The sequence below is a fragment of the Amphiura filiformis genome, chromosome 2 (genome assembly GCF_039555335.1).
Source record: "Amphiura filiformis chromosome 2, Afil_fr2py, whole genome shotgun sequence".
NCBI classification, from domain to species: Eukaryota; Metazoa; Echinodermata; class Ophiuroidea; order Amphilepidida; family Amphiuridae; genus Amphiura; species Amphiura filiformis.
This window is the reverse complement of record NC_092629.1, coordinates 94,283,596-94,302,222: the sequence shown is the minus strand read 5'-3', so window position 1 is coordinate 94,302,222 and position 18,627 is coordinate 94,283,596. Positions and strand designations below refer to the sequence as shown.

General features: G+C 37.1%; 1 protein-coding gene across 1 annotated transcript in view; it reads right to left on the bottom strand.

Annotated features, from left to right (window-relative positions):
• LOC140172115 (Fanconi anemia group A protein-like) overlaps window positions 1-18,627 on the bottom strand; it is a 71,372-nt gene that overhangs the window by 11,917 nt on the left and 40,828 nt on the right. Inside the window, exons 13-24 of the mRNA XM_072195461.1 lie at window positions 17,302-17,475; window positions 16,613-16,701; window positions 13,555-13,615; window positions 13,346-13,395; window positions 11,425-11,501; window positions 9,575-9,697; window positions 8,350-8,507; window positions 6,357-6,560; window positions 4,633-4,749; window positions 2,463-2,539; window positions 1,095-1,200; window positions 129-290 (exon numbers count right to left, since the gene is read on the bottom strand). Coding sequence (XP_072051562.1) covers window positions 129-290; window positions 1,095-1,200; window positions 2,463-2,539; window positions 4,633-4,749; window positions 6,357-6,560; window positions 8,350-8,507; window positions 9,575-9,697; window positions 11,425-11,501; window positions 13,346-13,395; window positions 13,555-13,615; window positions 16,613-16,701; window positions 17,302-17,475 — 1,398 coding nt within the window. The remainder of the gene's footprint in view (window positions 1-128; window positions 291-1,094; window positions 1,201-2,462; window positions 2,540-4,632; window positions 4,750-6,356; window positions 6,561-8,349; window positions 8,508-9,574; window positions 9,698-11,424; window positions 11,502-13,345; window positions 13,396-13,554; window positions 13,616-16,612; window positions 16,702-17,301; window positions 17,476-18,627) is intronic.

Below are 18,627 nucleotides of genomic sequence, written 5' to 3'. Positions count from 1 at the left end.
CACAGCTTTCCCCCATCTACAACATTGCTTTCGATATATTGACATTCCTTACTAAACCCTAACTTTAACCTTTTCTGGACAAATCACACTTCAGACTAATGTTCTGTTCTCCAAATCATACCCCTTACCTGCTTATATTGTTGAATCAAATCTTGAGTTTGCTTGTTGTGATACAACTCAAAGGCTGCTGTCCACCAGACGGCTCCTATGACCCTGTGTCTCTTGCAACTCAAGCCATCTGAGGCACATTGTCTTACATCTGGACACACCCTCAGTAGCAGGTGGTAGAACTTGTGTTTCAAAGGAAAATATGATAACAAAAAAGATAACAAATTTATGTAAAATAAATTGTTTACTCTCAGAAGAAGACTTCACATTTCAAAATAATGGTATCCCATCAAAACTTGCCTTTTAGAAAAAGTCTAATGCAGTGTCTTAGCTAGAAATCGAGGTTTATCTGTCATTTGAATAAAATTGCCTGTCCTAATTTGACCTTTAAAACATTTACTAGATTTCTACAGCCTATTGGGGGGTTCAAAGAGTTCAAATATGGGTTGCTATGCCTTGTTTTGCAAAGGTCAAAAGCCTCTCTTAACACCTACATTTATAATGCAGCATTTGTCAAAAGCATTATTTTGCCCATCCTATGAGCAAACTCCCAGTCTAAAATGTCGGCTAGACAGGTGGCTAGCTAAGAGACTAGTCTAGTGCATATCTGGTACCATTTGGATGACAAGCTTTGGCTGGTTTACTATTCAAAGTCTGACATCTGAATTCACCAGACTATTCATGTGTAATGTTTCAAACTATAAAATTTGCCAAACTGATATCAGTTTAAATACACATTTGGGTGTATCAAATATCAGATTTAAAAAAATTTGAAAGATGTTATTAAAATATAACTTGTAGCCTTTCATTCATAGGCAGTTCTCACTGTTTTGCTTTTTCTCATGTTGTTCTTTTGCTTTTGTCTTTGAGTGCTTTTTTCTAAATGTAGCAGAGCTATAGAAATATTTAAATGTATGTATGTATAGACACCAGGCAGGCCCAATATTTTATCATAGTGGATACCTAAGCTAGAGTTGTAAACTTACTTTTTTGACCACATCCGCTGGGATTACTGATAAGTTATTTTCCTGCTGGTTTTCTGATGAGCCTCTTGCATATCTTTGGGTATAATCTATCACTTCTGACGTAAATCTGGAAAAATAAAAATGAATAATAAGAATAGAATCTAGACATAGCTGTGGTTTAAGACCACAAACACAGCCATGTTGTGATCCCTTAATGACCTTTGACCCCAAATTCTATGAAAGCCCCATAGAAATTGGCTAAAATGTTTCAGTCAGACTCCAGTCATTTTTCTTTTTTTGACATTGTTTTTTTGACATTTTTTGACAATTAGCGCCCTTTCCAATGGCATTATTGTTTTAAGGACTTGATAACAAATTATTACTTAGCCAATACAATGTGAGTTTTTCTTAATGTGACCTGTGAAAAGATTTGATTTGTTTGGGTTTAACAACCCTGGATAAACATGACACTGACTGCACGCTACGTGTACAGATATGGCTCTTCAATACATGGGACAGACTGCATAATGTCCCCTCCAAAGGATGATATTCTCACATGGTTCATATACAGAGCCACCCATTCAGGTAACCCCATTTGAAATTCACACTCCCTGTGTGGAAGATTAAGGTCATGTCTTCCATAGAGGGTGTATGTATTTCAAATGGAATTGCTCAAATGACTATAGTCTGAAAAAATGTTGGTCATTTTGTAACACCAGAAATGTGGTACAAAATGTACATCTATATGGCTCTTCTGTTCACGGGACAGACGGCTTAATGTCCCCTCTGAAGGACAAAATTCTTTCATGGTTCATATTAAGGTTAAGGTCATGTTTTCCATAGAGGTTGTATGTGTTTCAACTGGAATAGCTCATGTGACTACAGTCTGACAAAAAATGTCAGCCCATTTTGTAACACCCAAAATGTGGCACAAATTGACACAAGAAACAAATTGAAAAACAACAACTAATGAGACAAAATTTTTTTGTCTCATTAGTGTCCCACTGATGAGAGTAAAAATACCTCATTTTGCCCCACCTAACTTTGCATAAAGGCATACATTAAAATTGAAAATAAAAAAATTACACCTGATCCAAACTTCCATGCCCCCCTGAGAATCAAATGGTGTGTCCTTAACTAAAATAGAACTTAAATAATGAAGAATGAGGTGTCCTCTATTGTTTCAAATAACATTATTTTCATCTAAAAATCATCATCAAAATCTTCATGATTAAAGTTTGAGGCAAAAATTCACTGAAAATGGGCTAAAATGTTTTTCCACTCAAGCTTTGAAGTCGCGATTGTAATTTTCAAGCCGTAAGACGATATTTCAAAGGTCACCCAATTTGGCTACCAAATTGCAGGTTTGGCGATCCTCGGTCCACTTACTGTACAGAGAACTGCATCCTCTGAGCATTATGGTGTGGCAAATATCTGCTGATATGATGCAATAGGGAACCGTCACTCTGGAGTTAACAAACACAAACAAACAAACAATTCAATGTCAATACAAATGAGGCAAAAGAAAGATACACATTGTTTGGTCTTGATAACTTCACAGCACTTGTATATGGCAAAGAAAGTATTGGGAGATTCTGGTAATAACTGTCAATGTTATAATAACTGAAAAGTGAAATACAGGAATTCACAACAAGTCCAAGGTCATTAAGGGATACTACACCCCTCGATAAATTTGTGTCTATTTTTGCATTTTTCTCAAAAACTATTAATACAGTGGTAACAAAAGTTGTGTATATTATAGGGGCAAGGAATCCAATTACTGCACTGGAATTTCAGTGACCCAAGACAAGCGGTTTGTTATTTATAATAAGAAATAAGGTACTGCTGGGATGTACCTCGTTTCATATCATATATACTGAACCGCTTGTCTGGAGTCACTGAAATTTCAGTGTAGTGATTGGATTCCTTGCCCCAATAATATACATAACTTTTGTTACCAGTGTGTTATTATTATTTGAGAAAAATGCAACAATAGTCACAAATTTGCCACAGGGGTGTACTACCCCCTTAAGCCAAATCGGAATTGAAATTTGCAATGCATTGCGGGACAGTTTAGGGACACTTTATCCTCTGACCTATCAGGATAATTGTTTCTTGTGCGTACAAAATGTTATTTAAAATGTTTTACAAATAAAAATTGTTTAAAAAAATGGTTATTTCATAAATTAATTATTTACATTACAATATTATTAATGATGACATTATTACAATAAATAAATGAATGAATAATAATTACAGCAATTTTCCCGATTTGTCAGAGGTCAAAGTGTCCCAAAACTGCTCTCAAAAACCGGAAGTTACAATGCCGATTGGGCTTATTCATATCGGATTGTATATCCCACTCACAGAGCCTGCACTAATCTACCACTATATACATACTAGGGCCATATAGAGGATTGAGGGTGGCCAAATGTGTGCATAGTTGTGGTGTAACTACAAGCATGTGTGCTAGTTGTGGTGTAATCCGCCCACCAAAAACTTGAAAACACCCATTGTGTGGAATTATTGGGCTATTCCAGTTGAAATCCATACACCTCTATGGAAGACATGAGCTTAATCTCCAACACACAGGGTATGAATTTCAAATGGGGCTACGTGATATGAGTGATTCTATTTCGGGGGTGTATGGATCTCAACTGGAATTGCCCAATGTTAAAACCAACAACAAGTTGGCCATAAGGCTATGACTGGGCAGCAAGCAATTGGGAGCCTGCCTAGGGCAGCAACACAAATTAATAGCAGCCCCTATCGCTAGCTATGCCCACTGATATTATTTATATATCAAACTTATTGCACACTCAGAGCTCAAAAAAATGCAGCCCCTATAGCGCCAGCCATGCCCACTGATGTTATTAAAAACAACAACAAGTCAGCCCTTTTAAGGCTATGACTGGGCAGCAATTGGGAGCTTGCCTACGGCAGCAATACAAATTAATTGCAGCCCCTAGCGCCAGCCATGCCCACTGATATTATCAAAAACAACAAGTCAGCCCTTTTAAGGCTATGACTGGGCAGCAATTGGGAGCTTGCCTAGGGCAGCAATACAAATTAATTGCAGCCCCTAGCGCCAGCCATGCCCACTGATATTATTAAAAACAACAACAAGTCATCCCTTTTAAGGCTATGACTGGGCAGCAATTGGGAGCTTGCCTAGGGCAGCAATACAAATTAATTGCAGCCCCTAGCACTATCTATACCCACTGATATTATTCATATATCAAACTTATTGCACAAGTGGTCTACAAAATTTATGCAGAGCTCCACCAGGTCATTTTTTAGTCAAAAGTAACAGAAGATGGCTATATCTCAAATAAGCACAACTTTTGGTAAATCCCGTAAGCCTTTGCAGACGGACCTGTGATGTTGTCACGCCGATGCGCACACCGTTACTGCAATGCGCACTTCATGGCTTTGAAATGCACGCTAACTATGTCCGCCAAATTATGTGCACATTAGCGTGACGTCAAATAACATCATCTCAAGGCCTACCCGTAACAACTTATGGGATTTACCGAAAAGGTCAATTGTACCTAATTACCTGCTGATTTGTAGCACCACCAGAAATAAACACTGGAGGAAACAATTGTTGGTTCACTTGAAGATGGACTAGAAACACTGCAATACCGTGTATATGGGGAGTTGATAAAGTGTTGCCCTAAAAACGAAATGAAACTATGTGTTTAGTTTGAGCATGATGATAAAACAAAGAGAAGTCTTACACTTCCCACAATGCATTTCTTTCATTTCAACTTTCTGTCCTGATTTACTAGCTATATTATATCTACCTCGAGTCATCACCGGCACTAACTTTGAAGTTCAGCATGCTCTGCATTAGCTTAGCGTTACTTGATGCGTGTACATACTTTTACGCGCATGATCAATGTGCCGCATATGTACACACAAGAAACCACGCTAAGCCAACGCAGCACACGCTGAACTTCAAAGCTAGTGCCGGTGACTCCAGGTAGATATATAGTGTCGATAGTGACAAAAAGTAACTCAATGAACAGAGCACATACATATTTATCCAGTCTATTTTCAACATGAAAACAAAGGGAACCTGAACAAAGTAATAGGATCGAGTGTCATTTGCTGTAATTAGGTTATGCATCATGTTGCAAAGAATTCTGGGAATGGTAAGGTATATTCTCTGGATAAAACATTTCTTGACAACAAAGGAGAAACCAAAGGAGCGAGTGAGCCTTTACCGCACCTTCAAATCACTCCATGTGTTATGTACCAGCAAAGTGCACTTAAAATAGTCCACTGCTTATTTGAGTTTGTTGCGGCTTTGTCTAAATGTCCGCTCAAAATTTGCAAGTTTTCAGCTCATTTGCTTCCGACAAGTGTCTACATGAAGTACATTGTATTCTGAGAAAAAGTCCCAATTTTTTATTTCACAGATGAAGTTTTCGCACGATTCTGCACAACGTTCGGTTTTGAAAATTGAGCGATTTTTAAGGGTTGAATTTGCACCTTTGAAAATTGAGCGATTTTTAAGGGTTGAATTTGCACCTTAATTTTTTCTTTGCGGCAAACTAGTAATGGTATATTGGTTAAAGTATAATATTCACATGATCAGCTTTAATTTAATACCAAACTTGATATCTCAAACATGTTTTATCATTGCACAAACATGTCTCAAATTCGTGAAGTGTGAGTTTAACACCTTCATTTTTACTGGATTTGTACAAATAACAAAAAGAATCATGCTAACAGTTGAATCCAACAATCCAAATGAAGTTGTTCAAAGATGTCTCAAATTTGTGTTCTTTACTGTGTATTTGAATGGGGGCATTATATACATGTAGTTAGTGGTGTGCTCTCTTTAAAGCATGTACTCATTACTCCAGATTCTAGAAATATACAGCACTAATTTTTATGGATTAAAAAATATTATCCTGTTTTGCCACACAAAACATTACTAAATCCTAATCTTTTGGTTACCATTTAACTGGCAATAAAAGTCAAATAATATTACCGTATTCATTCCAATAAGCACCCAGGGCGCTTTATAACAAAGTCAAAATTCATTTTTTTTTTTTACATTTCCGGAAGTGGATGATGATATTTCATCATAAAAAGAGCAAGAATTTTTTTTTTATGGGGGTGGTACCCTCAAAGCCTATTCCCCAATCCCTAGCGTTCACTAAAAAGATAGTGCGAGGCGCGAGAGCTTCGCTCGCTACGCTTCGCCTTCAATATGACAACCCTGATGCTGCTCCTGTGTCATGTAAACATCATAATCAGTATGATTCTCACCTGCTCAAGTGCAAGGTTCCACAATCGATGATACAGTGCACCAATCATGGATCTGTGTTTGCTCACCATGGCAACCAACTGACTAGCCCATAATGCATTGCTTCTGGACCATAATGCATTTCTGCTTCCTGTATCAAGATGGTTATTAGATGATTTCACAGCAAGGCAAGTTTTACAGAAACTGTCTATTATCATATCTACTACCTGTGGGAAATAAAGGGATAAGGATCAATTAATGCCAGATATGATATTTATGCGGCATTAAAATTTCACATTTTGGAGAGAACCAGTGTTTCTGAAACATGAAGTTTTCTTGAATTTGTACATTTCCTTAGAGTTCTATTATAATATTAAGAAGGAAAATTAAATTCAGGCATGAGAATGATCATCCATGAAAAAACCTGAAAAGTTTGTAAAAAGCCTGAAAAAGCCCATGAAATTGGCTATGAAAAAGGCCAAAAATGGACTGAAATTAAAAGAAAGTGCGGAAATTTGGTCCCCAAAAGCCTGAATTCAGGGTTAAACATGAAAATTCTCAGGCCTGAAAATTCTTGTGCATTAAAATGTCAAGATTTGAGTGCACTCGCAAACTTTTCATGAACGTAAAAATTTCCTGCTTTACAATAACGCTAACCAATGAGTGCTTGTGATATTGCACATGAATTTAAATCTGTGTTTCACTCAAGGAAGATATATAAACATGGTGAAACAATAGATTACGTAATGCATTGTTCCTTTGTGTCGAATTGATTTGCTGACATGCTATCCATAAAAGTCGCACCACTGTTTTGATCAAAAGGGTTCTGCCATTAAATTGGTAGTATGGTATTAGAATGACCCGACAGCATATTAACGCTTTACCTGCCAGGTGACTGTCAATAAGTGATGAATAGACAGTTAGGCCTATATAATAAAATTATTAGTTTCCCATCACCCGCCCGCATCACCTTTTCAATTTGACCGAAACTTTCATTATTTTCATAAAAAAGTCAATTATCTGAAAATTGAGATGGAAATAATCAAAATTGAAACTCTCAAAATATCTGACATCCCCTGCTGATCATAATCAGCAGTTTTCCTTAGTTGTAGGGGTAGAGGATGTGGTAAATAATGGAAATTTAAGGATTATTTCAAGTGATTACAGAAATTACAAATTTCTTTTCATTTAAAAAAAAGAAATTCAAATCTTTTCTCAATCTGTTGCAAAATGTCTGTAATGATGATCTAAGCATTAATACTTGTTTTGAGATGGTCTTTCATCAACAATATAGGTATACCCATGTAATTCAACAACTCCTCCTATACCTTTGTACAGGAGCCAACCGTTGTTAATCCGTGATGAATCCACACTTTTACTGAAGCGTATCTGTGAACGCTGAAGCGAGACCACAGCGCTACGCGGAGCGCCAGAAAATTCGTCATGCCTGGAACCTTTGTGCGTATGCAAGCTTACAAGTTGAATTCAGTATTTTTCAGGTAGCGGCTAAACTTTGCTGTTTTATTCTGTAGTTTTATTGCTGATATTAGCAGAGAAATCAGCGAAGTTTTTGTAGTGACAATGATAAACTGACATTTCCTCGTGAAATAATCGTGAATTATACGATCTTTATCTTCTTTTCGTTGTTGAAAGGATTCAATCATGTTTCGCGTTGTTCATCACCGTTTAACAACTTCGCGTCGGCGGCGTCTGCGTGAGTTTACTTCGCTCGGGCAGCTAAAGCTGCCCTCGCAAGTAAACCACGCAGACGACGCGCCGCATCGTTGTTAAACGGTGATGAACAACGGTGAAACATGATTGAATCCCTAAATGAAAGTTTGAAAATAATGAAATTTTCCAAAATAATGAATAAAAACTTTTAAAAAAGTTTGAAATTCGAGTATAATCCCACCACCCAATTGTGAAAAATTTTCACCTAAAAAACGGGTGGGACTATACTCGGACCAATACGGTATTATATTTCTAATTTTGACACATACATCTAGGATGCCATACCTGCATGTGCTGTGCATGAATATTATGGGTAGACTTATCCAAGTCCAGTATGACACAGTCTGCATCCAGTCCAACATTATGTTCACCTAGTAGCTGTGTAATGCTATCTAAGACTGTACTAAGTCTATCTGAGATGATAGAGATATGCTGGGCTATACCTGTAAAGAAGAAGTAAGTGGTTAATGTTCACAGGGTCGCTAAAATTGTCAGCCCAAATCACAGGTCAAATTATCAAAAAGTCACCCAATTTTTCTTTTAACCATTAGTTTCTATGGGACAGGTAACTACCGGATGTTGCGGGAATTACCAGAAATCTTGGGAAGTCACCCAATTTTTTTCTTAACCATTGGTTTCTATGGGACAGAAAATTGTTGCAAGTTGCGGTGAAAAGCTTCAACCTTCGCCCAATTGGGCTACAAAATCGCAGGTTTGGCAAACCTGAATGTTCAATGGCATTTCTGTATTTTCAGATGCATTTTAAAACTTTCTACAAATTCTTCAGTTTTCCTTATATTTGTAGATTTTGATATTATGAGAAACTGCATGTTATTTCATTGGATTTCTGTCCATGTTCTTAAATGAGATGAATATAATACACATTATATACTAGAGTTAGAAATGGATTGATATTGATTAAATGGTTGAGAATTCAATCAGTAAGAGATTTTCTTTTCTTTTTATTAATTATTACCTCCTTGTTTTAATGTGTTAAAAATTGAAAAAGTATATATTGGTTCAATATACAACTGGAAATGTTTAAGTGTTATGTTAACATCCAGATAAAAATTGTTGATAATTCAAGTTGCAATTTACACAATTTGGCCTCAAATTAGAAACAAATAAAATAAAACCTTTTCCCCATTTTATGGATGAAAAGTGGGTTATTCAGCTTAGTTGATGTGATTTGATTGTGATGATTCACCACGCAGCGAAATTACAGCGCTTTGAATCCTATGGAAAAATGCGCTATATAAAATCCGAAATTTATTTTATTTTTTTATTTATTCCTTCATTGGATTTTAGGGTTAGCATTAGTGTTAGGATTAGGATTGTGCTTAGGATTAGGATTAAGGTTAGGGTTAGGTTACACAAAATAATTACATGGATCAACCGAAATATGGTTGGATCTGGAGATGAAAACTGTTGTATTTGGTTGGAATTCCTCAGTTGGGGGGGGGGGGGTTGCCTTTCAAATGGATTAGTCCATGAGAAAAAGGTCCCTTACCATTAGCAGATGCATTCTGGGATTGAAGGCTACCCAATACTGCTGAGGGCAATTTCTCCAGGCTGACATTCAGGGAGTCAATCGGTTCCAAGCAATCATCAAAGGCATCATCAGTAAATGCTCCTGGAAAGAAAACATAGGCTATTCCAGTTGAAATACTTACACCTCCTATGAATGACACCACCTTAATCTCCCATACAGGGGGTGTAGATTTCAAATGGAGTCACCCATTCCAATATCCCCATTTGAAATTCACACTCCCTGTGTGGAAGATTAAGGTCATGACTTCAACAGAGGGTGTATGGATTTCAACTGGAATAGCTCATTGCAACTTGACTAAACCTCACAATTATTTGAAAGAAAACAAACAATGCCAGGATAAAATTTAAAGCAAGAGAACGACAGATTGATAAAATGGCAACTTCTTTGAAGCAGGGTGCCACTTTTATAATTAAAGACAGAGATAAATGCAATTTATCGCGTCTGATGTCACTGTCAATTACGATCCTTGATTGGTTTACACAGGTTAATCAGCGCCAGAAAGGAAGACCGATCTATCTGGTGCTGATCGGAGAAAGGAATAGCAGCAAATGGCGAAAAAGTTCAGTACTTTTACAAGGCAAAAGCAGCTTTTCTAGGGATTGTGGACATGGTGCCTTCACCAAAGAAAGTTTCTTACTATAAAGCCCTAACTTTTGAGATGGTTTGCATGTCGAAAGGTGCAAAATCAACAATAAGGCGCCCGGTTATAAATCCGCGTTCAGCAAGTCATCATCACAACACTTGTAAACAAACCGTGCTCGAGTTTGATTGACAGGTGACGTCAGACGCGATAAATTGTCTTTATCTTTGTCTTTCATTATAAGTACCTGTTGTTTGTTCTGTGAGCCAGATCAAGTGACTAATAAGCGATGTCTACTCTACAGGACCTGCATATAGTGGCAGATTATTTTATACATTGTTTACATAATTGCATACGTAAAAATGGCCCTAAATATTCATCCATCATCATCAGTGTGCCGTATGTTTCAGACCATGATCCAGATTTGCATGGGCAGATATCAGTCTGCTTGGTGTACAGTCACTGGGTGGGCGCTTATAGGGGCATGGGCAGTTAATTGAATGAATACGATACTTGCCAAATCCTGTGGCATCCTTATCTGCATAATGCATTATAAATAGGAAATGATAAACATGTATGCTTGCTATCTGTTATTGGTTTTACAAGATTTACCAGCCACATATGTACTTCATTAACATTCATCTCAGATTGGAGATGAAAGGGTTTGAGCCAATGTGTTAAAATATTGTGGGTCTCAAGGTCATATTCCAATTAGAGCAGTCCCTTTTTCTCTGGGAAGAGCGGTCACTGGGGATGTGTTGTGTATTATGCATGGAATGGTATGAATTGTTTATCAAAAAGGAATGCGAAGCAGTTTATCGAAATTGGCTACACCCCTAATTTTTGTTGTTGCTATTTTTATGCTAAAATTTCATCTAATTCCAGAAAAGTTAACAAAAACAACAAAATTCTTTTTTCTTTTATTTTTACAAAAATATACAGAATTGTTAAATTTATGGCTCCAGATTCGAATTTCTGGATAAATCCGAAATACTGTAAAAGCGAAAATTTTTGCAAGATTAATTTTTCGCGTTTTGCCAATTTTGAACTGTTTCCCTTGTTTTTAAGTTCACAATTCTAAGTTTCCTTACATTGGCCTATACACAAAAGGAATATATTTGCGCATTGTTATTTTCGCGGTAGCAGCTTGGAATGTGAAAAGTGCGAAAATAAACGTAGTGTAAAAATTCCCACTTTTACAGTAGTTACAACTCTGCTAAATACAGACCTTCAAGAAGAGAGCTGGCTTCCTTGGCGCAGGCATCTTCATAATTCTGCAGCATGCTGGCTGGGATCTTGTCAGCACTGAGTAAAAACAATTGATTGACAGCAGATTACCTTCTAAAGTTAGGCCTAAAAAATTGTTTGATTGGCGTAAAATAGGGTAGGTTGGTCGGCAATCTTTTTGTTTAAACATACATTTTAAGCGGTAAATTGCGTATGATAAAGGTCTTTGAACTTTTTTTTTTTTTTTTTAAAATTTTGTTCGCAAAAAAAATAAGCAAGAAGTCTAGGGTCGAGCCTATTTTTAGGGTCGGTCGGGTTACGCCAATCAAATAATTTTCGGCCTTATCTGCAGAGGTAAACTCAGATCATTGTCCCTGCCTTCACCTGTCAATCAAACTCAAGAGGTTTGATTATGATTTATTGTGATCATTGAAATTTCAGAATGCAGTGAAAAACTGTGTATAATGGTTGATTTTGCACCTTCGAACAGTGGCGTAGCTAAAGTTTGTTCGGCTTATATAAGGCGGAAATTATTCGGCTTTTGTTACTGCTCGCGTCAATAAAGTCCCAACTCATGCTTGTGTAAATTCACATAAGCGTGTGCCAGTCACGCATTACACAACGCACAACTAGCGTAAGCATTGCGCCCAACTGCATGCATGCCATTCTACATCAATACACGTTGTTATGAGTCTTATTTTTTCCGCCTTATATAAACCGAACAAACTTTAGGGGTTGTGGCGCTCAGGGTTAAGGATAGGCCTACATAATGGCGCCTCCCGATTCTTGAAACAATTGCGTGCGATGCGTGAAAATTTGCTCAAATAGGGCCTACCACTAATTAATTTTGGTTATAATGAAGTTGAATATCGGTCTCAAATTAATCTTTCATACAGAAATTTTGACTTTCATCGCTTGGAGGGGGCGCAGCATCGATGCTGCTTGGCTTTTACCTAGTAAAAGTACACAGATCATCTGCCATTTTCTGCGATTCCTTTTCTCCAATGATGGCACCAGATGAAAACTTCCCTTGTTACATGGTGGGTTTCTAGGGGTTAGGTTAGGGTTACAGTTAGCTTTTATATTTAAAGCAATATTGCATCAAAAATAGTTGTTAATTTTTTCCCCAAATATTGTTAGTTTTCACTATCAGATACATGTATGTCCTCATTTAATTTCGGGCCAAGTCGTTTAATTGTTAGGCAAACAAAAACAACTTACTTTTTAATTTCATTGTATGAGTCATGTTCAGAGTTTATTTTAATGAAAACCCAATCACAAATGGACTTATGGCGCTATATGGCCATTTTAGTGTTACTCAGAACCACACACCGGAAACATGGCATGTTGCCTATGAGAGTCGAGGTACCATGTGAGCAAACCCATAGCGCAAATAGCGCAGGCGTACACAAAAGAAACTTTGCGCGTAAGGTGTGCGATTTCGCTAGGTCTGAACACTGTACCGGCATCAGCTGAATTCAAGTACGCTAAGAGAGCACAGGCATGAAAATATTCCAATCTGTGTGTTACTAATCAAAGCTCAGAACAATAAAATACAAAGGAAATTGAAAGCTATTATTGGCTTTATCTCAAAATCAATACATGTATTATAGTTTTTGTCAGAGAAGAACGGCACTTGTTTACATTTTGAGAACGTACAGAGCGTAAACACGGAAGTGGGGTTCTGATTGGCTGAATTAATTGTCTGACAATCATAGCAACAGACCAGTAATTGGCCTATTGTGCGTCGAATCGTTGGTCGACGCAGATCGGCGCCCTTGAAGTGAACACAAAGCTCCGCCCATGTGGCTCATTAACTGGGCACTTGCGTCAATCTGAGCAAAGGACAGCTGTTCATTTTTGAAACCCAGTGTAGTGACTTGGGACTCATTTCATTTTGATTACTTCAGTATTTATCTTACCATTTCAATTCTTCAATGAACTTCATTTTACTGTCTGGCACATCTGGCAGCTGGGAGGGGAAAGAAAAAAGAAAGAGAAAATTACTGGGCCATTCATTATAACGACACACAAAAAACAGAGAAACCAAGACTGAAACCAAGAAACCAAGACTGAAACCAAGAAACCAAGACTGAAACCAAGACTTGGTACACAATGTACAGTATCTTACCAGTCTAGGTGTAAGCAGTGCTGGTAGAAATCGACCGATGTAGTAAGGTCTCCGAAATATGCTGCAAGTCAAATGAAATTTGAAAACATAATTATTACAGTGCATGCTGGAAACACAAGTTTATTTAGTTTGTGTCTGGCAAGGACAAGAGCTGATTTGAAATTCCTTGGTACTCTAGCTAGGTTGGTAAACATGAGTAGGATTTAATCTTTCCCTAGTGAAGTTCTTTTCAGAGGGTAGAGCTTTCAGAACTCGAGCGAGTGTCATCAATAAATCAAATGACACTCATTGACACTTCCTATCAATCACATTGACACACAGTTACCATAGATATAAGACACATCATCATGTTTATTTAGTTGCTCTGAAGATGGCACTTGAGTAGAGTTCCAAAAGCTCAGCCCTCAGGACTTCCTCTACTGAAAGATTAAATCCTACTTATGGACAAGAGTTAACCAGAAGTGCTTTTGCCTTCCTGGAGCCAGTGACGTAAGTGATAAATTCAGTGGTCGCAGCATTAAAATCAAACCAGGGATGCCAACCTTGCAACTCAAGAAACTGTACTCACAGACCCCAAAAACTGTATTTTGCCATACAAAACTGTATTTTTTGAGATCATGTGTAATTTTACTTGTAACTAGCTGTAAACATTTCGTCAACTAAAATGACCCGTTGCATACCTGCCAACTTTTGAAAACTAGAAATAGGGACACTTGTGAAGCGTAGCGCTCGCGACTACGGCCGGGGGTCCAGGGGCCCGCCTTATGAATTTGGCAATGCCAAAGAAACATTCCATCAATGTAATAAATCAATACAGAAAGATGTTTCCTTTACGAGTTATCACTCATTGAAAGTGCTACTTTGCTATACTTTACATGGAAAGCGGCCATCTTAAAGTCGTCATATTTCTTTAATCACATAATTGATCCAGCTGATTTTCGGATATGTGATGCACAGTTAAAAAATAATTATTAAAAGATTTGGTGACCTCAGTCGACCTTTGACCTTGTATGTGACCTTTGACCTCACAAAATTGGATAAAGTATGTAGAGGAAAGAAATTGATATATTTCTGGAAACATTGGGTTTTGTTACTTCTAATGTATAGAAGCATGCTTTGTTAAAACTTTCAAGCTCAGAAAATCATTTATCATCGTCATCATCATTATCATTATAGCATCAGTCGATAGGCCTAACATCGGGTTTTGTTCATGTTTTCAAAAAAAAAGTAAACAATGTAATGTCATGAATGTCAATGTCAATTAGAAGACTGTACTGGGTAGGCCTATAGTAATTGTCTATGCATGGTTAAAGAAAAATATTAAAAATATTAATGTGCCACTGCGTGCACCATTGAGAAAACAAAGTCGGAAAGCATGTTGTAGGCTTATTCTTTTGCAGACCTAAATAGTTAACTAAATACCTCCAGAAGACATAGCATGTGTAGCAGTTAGATGAAGATGCTTTATGAAAAAATATTAATGTGCATGAAAAATCTGCTAGTCAGGAGAAAATTATTTCGGAAACCATCTTGTAGGCCTATTAAATATTTCTTTAATGTGCATGCATCGTGCGAAAGTCGTAAGTAAAAGGAGGTCAGAAACCTTCTTGTAGGGTTATTCTTTTGCACCAATAGAGCTAAATAGTTAACTAAATACCTTCAGAAGACATAGCATTAGGTGGTTAACAAAAAATACTAATGTGCATGAAAAATCTGCAAGTCAGAAGAAAATTATTTCGGAAACCATCTTGTAGGCCTATTAAATATTTCTTTAATGTGCATGCATGGTGCGAAAGTCGGAAGTAAAAGGAGGTGTGCGAAAGTCGGAAGTAAAAGGAGGTAGGAAACCTTGTATGCTTATTCTCTTTTGCACTAATAGAGCTAAATAGTTAAAACTAAATATCTTCAGAAGACCTAATGTGCATGAAAAATCTGCAAGGCATACGAAAATTATTTCGGAAACCTACTTGTACATACTTGTAGGCCTATTAAATATTTCTTTAATGTGCATGCATGGTGCAAAAGTCGGAAGTAAAAGGAGGTAGGAAACCTTGTATGCTTATTCTCTTTTGCACTAATAGAGCTAAATAGTTAAAACTAAATATCTTCAGAAGACATAGCATAAGTTGGTTAATAAAAAATATTAATGTGCATGAAAAATCTGCAAGTCAGGAGAAAATTATTTCGGAAACCATCTTGTAGGCTTATTAAATATTTCTTGAATGTGCATGCATGGTGCGAAAGTCGGAAGTAAAAAGAGGTGTGTGAAAGTCGGAAGTAAAAGGAGATAGGAAACCTTTTATGCTTATTCTTTTGCACTAATAGAGCTAAATAGTTTTAACTAAATACCTTCAGAAGACAAAGCATTAGGTGGTTAATAATTTTTTTTTTGATAGGCTAAACGGAAAATCGTATTTTTTGAGGGGAAAACGTAAAATCGTATTTTAAACAAAAAATCGTACAAAATACGGCAAAATCGTACTAGTTGGCATCCCTGTCAAACATGTTAGTATAAAATATTTGATCTATTTGGCCCATTTAGACGACGAAAAAAAGAAACCATGTTCTACGGGCGGACAGACCTTTCAAGTAGGGTCGGTCGGTCGGTCGTTTTTTTTGTTTGTTTTTGTCTGTTTTTTGGAAATGACCCAAAAAATCACCAAAATCTGTAAATAATTTGCAATTTGAGAAAAAAAATTTTGTTCCTGAAATTCCTGAAATTTGGGTCGGCATTCATTTGTACAGGAACATTTTTTCCCATTTTGTTCAAAATCTGGGTCGGTCGGGCTAGTAGAACAGGGTTTTATTTTTTCGTCGCCTTAGGAGCAGATTGCCACTGTTTACGTTGTGATTTGTACTGTGGAAATGGGCTACTCTAGTTGATATTCATACACACCATAAAGGAAGACATGATCTTAATCTTCCACACAGGGAGTGTGAGTTTCAAATGGGATTACTGGGTGACTCCATTTGAAATCTACACCCCCTATGTGGGAGATTATGGCCATGTCTTCCATAGGGGTGTAGGGACTTCAACTATTGTAATAGCCCAGTATACCTTGCTTCCATGACATTAGTAGGCATCTTAGAGGTCCTCTCATATGCTGCAACTGACTTCTCTACATCCTCCATGGCCTGGTCTTGCATCTATTGAAAAAATATCATGGTAGGTTGTTAATGAATATTCATACACAGCGTTCTAAATTACCGCTTGTATCTATTTCCAGAGAATTACGGAAGTCTTTTGCTCTGATCAACATTTGACACGCAATAGGCCAATCAGATTGTTATGATTGTCAGAAGATTGAATCAGCCAATCAGAACTCCACTTCTGTGTTTAAGCTGTCCACACTCTCAAAATGTGAATTTGTGCATATGGGTTTACCGACAAACGAGGATACGCACAATATTTCACATTTACACCGCAGAGCACTCGGCAACAAGGGACCGTCCTAGGTTTCGGAAGTAGTGCAAACGACCACAACTGAATGTATAAATGCATTTGAGAGATACACCCTCTATTGTGCATTAAACATACCATCTGCGGTTGCCAGGTAAAATTGCATCTGAAACACATACACATATTAAATAAATGGCAAAAAAGTTCCAGTTTGTCGATTGAATGCCGTTTCAAACATCCGCATTTGCCTAGTCCTAAACTGTGGACTGTCCACGTTTGGAGGCTAACACCCGTAGGGGTGTGTGTGGGGGCTGTACAAACACTATGTGAAGTCAATTATTACCTACCTGTGTTTTACCTGACTGTTTCATGCCAATACTACCAGTAGATGTAGAGCTGTATATACCCTCTGATTCCAATGGCACCTTCAGATCAGCCAGTCTGGTTTTAGCTAATGAGTTATAATCAGCAAGTGATTCTCTACTCTTTGTTGGAACATGCGGCTGGTTCTTTAGGTGGGCCTTTTAATTGCAAAGACACAAATATCAATCTTATTGCATATCACAAAAGCTTATATAAAATTCAATGAAATAATAGTACAAGTCAACTGAGGACGTTTAAAAAATAATAGTTTTGTCTCATGTTCCCCGCACGCATTTGATTCTTGCTGCGCGATTGCTCCAGCAAAATTGGCCTTAAGTCACAAAATCATGGCGCAAGTAACAAAGTGAAATAATGTGGTGGAGCATTGAAACTGCATGGACAAAAAAACTACCTCCATGCATCTCGAAATACACTCAATGTGACATAACCCCCCTTTTAGAACTAGCCCCTCAATTGTTAACCAATTATTCTCTGATTCTCTGGGGCAGCATTTTGTAAGAATGTATTTGGTTTTTGATAAAAAAAATTCTATGTGTCAATCAAGAAACGGCTTAAGGCCAGAGTAATGGAAGACACATTCGTCCATGACCGAATTTGAGATTTTTTGATATTTATCAACACTAAGATGTATTCTTTCACTTGAAACTGATAAAATACAACTTGCTAATATTTATTCGTATTTTTGCTTGATTTATTTCACTCTTTTCAACTCTAAAAAGTCACATACATTATGTAGCTCAAGACAGCTTAGTAAATTGGCGGAAATAATGAGTCAGAAATGCTGTGAATGCGAAATATTGTGACTACGCTGGCGATTCGGCGTCGCTTGACGCTGGCGCAACTCTCGGCGTATGTCCAACGCAGTCAAGGCGCATTTGGTATGTTGTTAACGCCAGCAAATGTGGTGTAAACAAAACAAAAATTTGCAGTCAAAATGCCACTTAGATTTTTTAATTATTTTGAATTTTGGCACACTGAAAGCAGAGATTATAGATTCATTGGTGCAAAAAGATGCATATTTAGACCATGCACCAGATACAGCTTTTACAAGTGTGAAAGGCTTACCGTTTTAAATTTTAAAGACGTTTTGTGCATAATTTTGACATTTTTTTACTAAAACGTCGATTTCTCAGGGTTCACTTTTGACAATATTGCGCGATTTTTGTGACAAGATAACTCGAAAAATATGCAAGCAAAGGGTAAACTCTTTGCACTATCCTTTAGAGTACATCAAAGTCTAGGGAAGGTTTTTTATTTTTCAAAATATTTGTTTTAAACAAAATATACAC